The sequence below is a fragment of the Adiantum capillus-veneris genome, chromosome 2 (genome assembly GCF_014529385.1).
Source record: "Adiantum capillus-veneris isolate H3 chromosome 2, ASM1452938v2, whole genome shotgun sequence".
Classification (NCBI taxonomy): Eukaryota; Viridiplantae; Streptophyta; class Polypodiopsida; order Polypodiales; family Pteridaceae; genus Adiantum; species Adiantum capillus-veneris.
In genome coordinates, this window is record NC_140932.1 from 125,113,986 (window position 1) to 125,121,711 (window position 7,726).

Sequence of the window (7,726 nt, forward strand, 5' to 3'; positions counted from 1 at the left end):
CAAGGCCTACCACAGGGCAAACATGTGAAGCGGCTATCGGTGACAGAGTTTCGAATTCCAGAGAGGGATAGCAGATTGTGCGGAGTCCATTGCGTGTGGAGTTCCCTTTGCGGTGGAATTGAATCGGCTTGAATCTTTCACGGCTTGGTTTGTACGACCATTTTTTGGAGTGCGAGAAGATACCCGATTACCAAATCTTGCAACTTCAATATGTCCCTACCTTGTCGAGGCCCGATGACAAAACCAACCAAAAGCTATGGATAACGGATCGTCAACCACCCATTTAGCGGCCTATGCACCGTCACAGTTCTCAAGGAACCCGAGAAATTGTTTGGCTCGAGTTTGTGAAGTCAAAAGCAAATGGAGAAGTTCGCTAGAGGACAGCGGCAAAGGTCGGTTGGACGAGGATGGCAGTACCAATACTCAGTTAGCTGCCTCGGTACCCACGAGGTACGATCGTAGTTGTCATGAATGTGACTCGACGCTTTGTTTGGCTCGAGAGTTTGAAGCCAAAGGCAGAAGCATCAACTCACAGGAGGACAAGGGTAAAGGCAAGCTGGACAGAGATTACGATAATAAAGATTTGGCAAAGGAGATCGACATGGCACACGTGGCAGTGGCCACAGTTGCCTCGACGTCAGATTTCTAGTCAAATGACAGGTGTCACCACTAGCTTCAACCAGAGAGAGGCTTGTGAGTGACAAAGAGGGGCAAGCGCTGCTCCCTATAATTAATTTGGACCCTTGTGTTGGAGTTCAAGTTATTGGTGTTTAGACCCGTAGGTCGGAGTTCAATGCACATGCATCTGGCAGGGAACCAATCAGACATCTAAAATACTATGGATGGGCGCGCCAATTCATTGTTGTTGGTCACATTATAGACAGGATATGTTCCAACAGTTCACTATCTTGGAGTTTTATATTTCGGATGTGATGTGTTCACAGTTCACGAATGGGGATTATTGGACGTAGTATGGTCTACAGTTCAAAGTTTCTACAAAGGCAACCGATGCTCAAGATGGCATTACTTTCAGGTACAAAGTTGAGGAGAGCAACAGCAAGGTGTATCCAGTATCCCGGCCCCCGACCGGTACTGGGGTGTCCGTGGTAGCTTCTTCGTCGACTTGGTCTCACTATTGATATCCACTATGAGCTGCAGAGAGGGTGTTAAAGTTTTGGCATCTCAAGTGAACTGCCCAATGTGATCCCATTATTTAGTTTGGCTTTTAGGTATTTAATTTACTTATTTGTCAAATTCTTGGGTAGGGCAATCTACTAGGATTGCTATATATGCAACCCTTTGCCTCCATTGTGGGCCCTTTACCATCAATGAAAGCATATTACCAACTTCCCAACGTTAAAAATCACAACACAATGAGAATATGTAGGATATTAGAAAACAGATTATGCTCTTAAAACTTGCTACACGTGTGTTTTCCAAAATATCATCCCCATGTGTCGATCATTCAAAAACTCCGGAGAGAAGCGTAACCTGTAAGACGGCAGATAGCCCAGAAAATCTCTTCCTGACCTGTTGACCGGCGCTCCATACCACACTGGAAAAAAATACAGAAATCTCTCTCTCTCTCTCTCTCTCTCTCTCTCACACACACACACACACATGCACGCACCAATTGGCGTGAATGAAAAGCTCCTCATCGTGGTTATGGGTGGGGAGGGTATCCTGGGAAGAGGAAGAAGGGAGGGTTTGGGCGTGCTGTGGGTCGAAAAGCGCATAGGAGAACTTGGAAGTGGGCCGCAGACGCTCTGCTGAGAGCCCAAAAGGCTGAAATGCACCCAACACTCGCAGGGGCCTGGGCTCCCCCGCCATTTCCTTTGTGCTGCTGCTCACTCCCGCCTTCACTCTCTAGCTTAATTCACCAATGCAAATAATCAAATTTAGAAGTAAATAACCTTTTACGTGTCAATTTAAATGGGGAAAATAATCAGAATATCTTTGTATGTTGCCCAAAATAATACCTTTGTATCAATTTTGCATGATTTTCTCAAGTTTATACATAGCTAACTGTATCTGATGATAAAAATTAAACGTTAGGTAAAATCAGAAAAAAATTCACATAAAAGCTCACAATCAAAAATTAAAAGGTATTCCTAATGGCTTCAAAAAAAATAAAAGGTACTCCTAATTCAAAGATTCCCCTTAAAAACAAAAAAATTGATGCGTTAATCTATGGCACGTAATGACAAGCAATAATGAAGAATATCAATTTGCAACAATATTACCTAAGAAGGACGAATACAACATTGAGAGAGAGAAGAAGAAGAAGAAGAAGAGAATTGGCATAACCAATCTACCACACTCGGATGTGTGTGTGTGTGTGTGTGTGTGTGTGTGTGAGAGAGAGAGAGAGAGAGAGAGAGGAAAACGCTAAAGAGAACTTACAAGAAAACGCTAAAGGAAAAATGAAAGAGAAGAGAAACACCTATTTATATGGACACAAAAGATCTTTTGACTTTATGTTTTGAAAAAAAAAAAACTGAGATTGGGGAGACCTAATGGCATGTGTCCTTTTGAATAACTAGTGTATAAACCCGTCTTTTAAACGGGATGGAAGAAGAAACTTCATTAGAAGATAGTGTATGCAATGCTTGTTAAGTAAATAGTTTGTTGGGCTTTCAAAAGTAGCAAAATTTGGCATACTTAGAGCAATACAAAACAAACAAATTTTCAACCTCCCTCGAGTGCAAGTGTGAACATGAATTGCTTGTTTTTATTCAAGTTCTGCATAATGTCATGCCTTCTACTTGTAAGTATAGGTGATTGTCAATTGCTTGTTTATATTCAAGTTCTACATAATGCCACGCCTTCTACTTGCAAGTATAAGTGATTTTCAATCGAACCAAGTCTTTTTCCATTCAAACTTTTGTAATGACAAAACACAAACGCAGAAAGAGAAGTTGTGCCAAAATTACAACTGACAAATAAAACTTTACATGATTATATATGTTTCTACCTCATAACTTAATACACATATTAAACTAATTACGAAAGGAAATTTAAATTCAATCCAAAATTTTAACTCCAAAGGCCAAGATTAAATCAGCTTATTATGCACTTTTCCCCCTCATTGGAGCTTGGTGCTCCTCGTATGAAAAAAACACTTTCACTACACACCAAAGACTTCAAATCTATCAAAAGGGCATAATTTGTATACGATTGAAATTGTTTTCACTACTTCAAATCTATAGATATTGCTACCTCCTCCCAAGCCGCTCTACATTCATGGCTTATGAAAGACTTGTAGAGGCGTATCAACCCAAACTTCACACTTTATCTTTAAGAAGAAGTCTTTATATTTAATTGTGTGATTATTCAGTATTTGTACTCTTACTCTCTCTCTCTCTCTCTCTCTCTCTCTCTCTCTCTCTCTCTCTCTCTCTCTCTCTCTCTCTCTCTCTCTCTCACACACTTGTACATATTATATTAATATATGACACAATGGTCCACGGACCATCTGCAACATGAGAGAGAGAAGCACCCATGATCGCCAATCAACTTCGAAATTAAAGAACTATTGCAACCATCATAGCCTATCAATATGCAAATCGTCTCATGTGCAGGTGCCCGCAAGTCAACCCACAGAACCAACTTATAATTATCAATCATAGTCGTTGTTTACCAATGTGTGTGTGTGTGTGTGTGTGTGTGTGTGTGTGTGTGTGTGTGTGTGTGTGCACGTGCGATTATCAACCATAGTCATTGTTTACCGGTGCACATACATGTGTGTGTGTGTGTGAGAGAGAGAGCAAGAGATTTACCAAAAAATGTGTGTGTGTGTGTGTGTGTGTGTGTGTGTGTGTGTGTGTGTGTGTGTGTGTGTGAGAGAGAGAGAGAGAGAGAGAGAGCCTTGAGGTTGCGCAAATGCACAGAAACTCCTTTGATCTCTAGTTCAACTACATAATTGCTGCAGAGTAGGCAGAGTAGGGGGAAAGGGATGAAAGCACACCAGAAGCATGAAGCAAGGGGAAAAGTGAGACACCACCGCACACATATAGTGCCTCCATTCAATAGTTCAACACCATGAATGAAGTGGCTAGTACTGTAGAGAGAGAGAGAGAGGGGGGAGGGGGGGGGGGGGGGGGGGGGGGGGTGGGGGGCAGAGCATGGGCATGAAGGAGGGGCAATGTACACACACATTAGGCAGAGAGAGAGAGAGAGAGACTTACTTAATGAGGCCGTCTCCTCGATTCCTCACACACATGCCCTACACAACATTCTGTTCTTTGTGAAATTGATCTCCTCACGTCGTCGCGGTGGTTTCATTGTAAACGATTTATTTAATTAAAATAGCTAAAATTTTAGTTTTGTTGAATGCTTAGTTCTATCTCTAGCACCCACATGGCACTTTCCTCCAACCCATCTCTCCATTATAAATAGTGAATCATGAATTATTTCATCCTAGAAGCCCACAATATCACTATTTGTGTAGGAGTGTTTAAGGAGAGAACTAATTTCCTTTTGAATGTTTGCAAAACTAATGCCATAAGAGATGTTTGTGAAGCTAACACAAGGAGTATGTTGCCAATTTTGGCAAAGTTGAGGACATTTTTGTAGTTTTTGGCAAAGTCCACGATATTTTTGTAGTTTATGGCAAATTTACTAAGTGAAAGATGGATATTTTGAAAAAAAAAATGGAGGGAGATCTTAGGTGTTTTAACAAATTTTAGAGCCATTTTGATATTTTTTTTCTTTAAGCTTTATGGATAGGATTGTCCTAAACCTATGTTTTATAGAGCACTACAAACAAAACCTAAATCCTGCCATTGGTTGCTTAGAACCAACCAAAAAGCAAAATCTACACATATGCCTACAGAGTGGTGGATGATGAGGAAGAAAATTGAACGTTGGGGAAGTGGGAGACACTACGAGGCATTTCAAAAGCTACCAACAAGTAACGCTCCATGCTTTCTGGCTAAATGTCAACGTTAATATACCATCAAATTATACTAACTATGACATTGATAGTTATACCGATGCAAACCTAAGGCAAAAAAAAATTGAACCGAGTTGCCATCCATTTTGAATTCATAGAGAGAGAGAGAGAGAGAGAGAGAGAGAGAGAGAGAGAGAGAGAGAGAGAGAGAGAGAGAGACTACAAATGTGCATGTAACCCTAGCCCTAGTCCCCTCCTTTCTCTACACTCTCATGTTGTTACTCTCCATATCCCCATCACACAAACACGTACATGCACACCCATATATAGTAATAGATCTGCACATACATTCACACACACACACACACACACACACAAAGAAACATGCATAAAGAAAAAATTTAAAACGAAATTTGTCTTTTTTGCTACTTGTGCATCAATATCTGAAAATTTGTGTGCTAATTATTATTTTTTTAAAATTTTGTACGTTATTTGATAACTTTTTGTTGTTTGATTACTTTTGGTTTACTATACTTTGTAGCTAAGTTTTTGTTGATTGTGCTTTGTTAAGTAAAACTTCTTGTTTAGTTTATTTAAGTGGTTCTTTAAACTAGTAAATGAAATTCTTATAGCCATTGTGAAATGAACTTAAAATGCATTGTTTAGTGTAGCATTTTTAAGGTTTATCTTTGTGTTTATGATTAGTTTAATCTGGGATTATTTATAGTTACTTAATCTAAGATTAGTTTAACATTTTTTTAGGGCTTAGAATGACTTAGATTATAATTTGTTTAATATGGGATTCTTTAAAGTTAATCTAAGATTAGTTTAACGTTTGTTTAAGGTTTAAAATGACTTAGATTAGAATTTGTTTAAGATTAGTTTATGGTTTATAATTATTTAGATTTGGATTAGAGTTATTTAAGGCTTAGGGTTTATGATTAGTTTAAGGTTAGAGAGCTCAAGTTTAAGATCGCTTTAGAGCTAATTGTAATCTAGTTTAGAGTTAGTTTTCGATTTACGATTTATGGAATTAGTTTATGGTTTATGGGATTTATGGTTTAAAATTAGTTATGACTTTAAGATGCCCAAGTTTAAGGTTACTTTATAATTAAGTGTGATTTAGATCTAGTTCAAGATTTAAGGTTGGTTTAGAGATTAGAGTTTAAGATTAGTTTTGTGTTTAACGTTAAGGCTTAATTTAGGGTTTAAGGTTCTCAAGTTTTAAATTAGTTTAGTTGTCGCAAAAGTCAATGAGCTGATAGCACCTAATCCCAAACATTAAAATATAATCTTCATGTGGCTGATAATGCACTGCAACTAGGATTTGTTTAAGAACTAGTGTAGTGTGGGTACATTTAGGGTTGCTTTAGGGTTTGCTCAATTATCAGCAGCGTCTGTAGAAGCTTCTAGGTTTAGGTTTTACAAGTGACTTGGTTTAGGACTTGTTTAAGGTCAATTTATGGTTTAGGATGCTACAAATTAAAATTTAGGGTTTAAGATTAGTTTGAAGTTTAGAGTGCCCAAGCTTCTAGATTTGTCCAGGAGGGTACACAATTGTAAATCTACTCCTTTTTATAGAGGAAAGACTTAGTGCATGTGTAATAGTCCTTGTTGTAGTTCTATTGGACCTTCATAAGAGGCAAATAACCTTAACATGTATACATAGGCATTATGAGTAGCGACAATGAAGAGGGCCCGTCCAATTAAGATGCCTATCTCTCAGTCGGGGTGGCATGTCCTTGCTATTAATGCGAATGGGTTGCATGTAGGACTTGATGTGTTTCAATTCAACATGTTTGAGACTATGGCAAATATGATCCATCTATTATTGATCGAGTGGTTAGTGACCACAATTTGTCGGTGTGTTTGGGCCAAAGTAGTATGGTCAGCCTTATGGATGTATTGTTCAATTTGTGTATTGAATACATCTTCTTGTCATTTGTTAGGTCTCTAATGGTGGATGTTGGTCCACACTTCTACAACATCAAAGTCATTAGTAGGAGATTTGCTCAAGCAGAGAATAGGGTGCCTATGCTTAAATTGATGAAGGCGATCACCCTCCCCTTGGATGAGGAGATGTTTGAGCTAGAGATTGATGAGATGATTTTTTACAAAAGGCTTGCTTACAATGACATCAAATGTGAGGTTGACCACCCATTGTATGAGGGAGCAAGGGTGTCCAAATTAAAGACACTCCTAGTCCTTCTAAGCATGCAAGCAAAGTTTGGGTAGACTGACACTAGTGTCACAAAACTTTTTAGGTGAATCTCTAAGACTTGTTCACTCTATGTCTCTTCAGTGAAAGAGAATTCTATTTGTGTAGCCGAGCTGCCGTCTAAAAAGTTGTGGCATAGCCAACTGGGACATATGAGGAAAAAAATAATGAAGGTACTACATCATTCTAGTTATATTTCTATGTTAGATTACTCTGATTTTTCTTTACGTGAGCATTGCATTTATGGCAAACAGACTAGGTTGACCTCAATGCTTTAGACATGAAACACCGGGTTCTTTGCTAATGCAATCACACTCTGGTTATCACAATGTAGCATTGAAGTCTGGTATATACCAAGGTCTCCCACTAGATGAGATAACCACAAGTTTCCTTGATGGCACTAGAAACTGCAACATACTCGGCCTCAGTGGTGGAAGACAAAGTGCAATTTTGGAGACACAATCTCTAAGAGACTGTCGCTCCAAAAAAACAAGAAAATGTGGCCAATTGTGGATCTCCTAGTGTCCACACAACCCGCATAATCAAAATCACTGTATCCAAGTATGGATGCATCACTGTTCTTAAAACGTAAGTACTTGCTGGTTGAACTCTTG

The 7,726-nt window shown here is 38.9% G+C and overlaps 1 protein-coding gene across 4 annotated transcripts in view; it reads right to left on the reverse strand.

Annotated features, from left to right (window-relative positions):
• Positions 1 to 1,878, reverse strand: part of LOC147463549 (anaphase-promoting complex subunit 1-like) — a 78,391-nt gene extending 76,513 nt beyond the window's left edge. For all 4 annotated transcript variants that reach the window (XR_015185205.1, XR_015185206.1, XM_086489569.1 and 1 more), the window contains exons 1-2: positions 1,631 to 1,878; positions 1,492 to 1,555 (exon numbers count right to left, since the gene is read on the reverse strand). Coding sequence is in view for 2 of the 4 variants with exons in the window: in XM_086489569.1 (XP_086345695.1) it covers positions 1,492 to 1,555; positions 1,631 to 1,830 (264 nt within the window). In the remaining 2 variants the exon portion in view is untranslated. The remainder of the gene's footprint in view (positions 1 to 1,491; positions 1,556 to 1,630) is intronic.
• Positions 1,879 to 7,726: the final 5,848 nt, after the last annotated feature.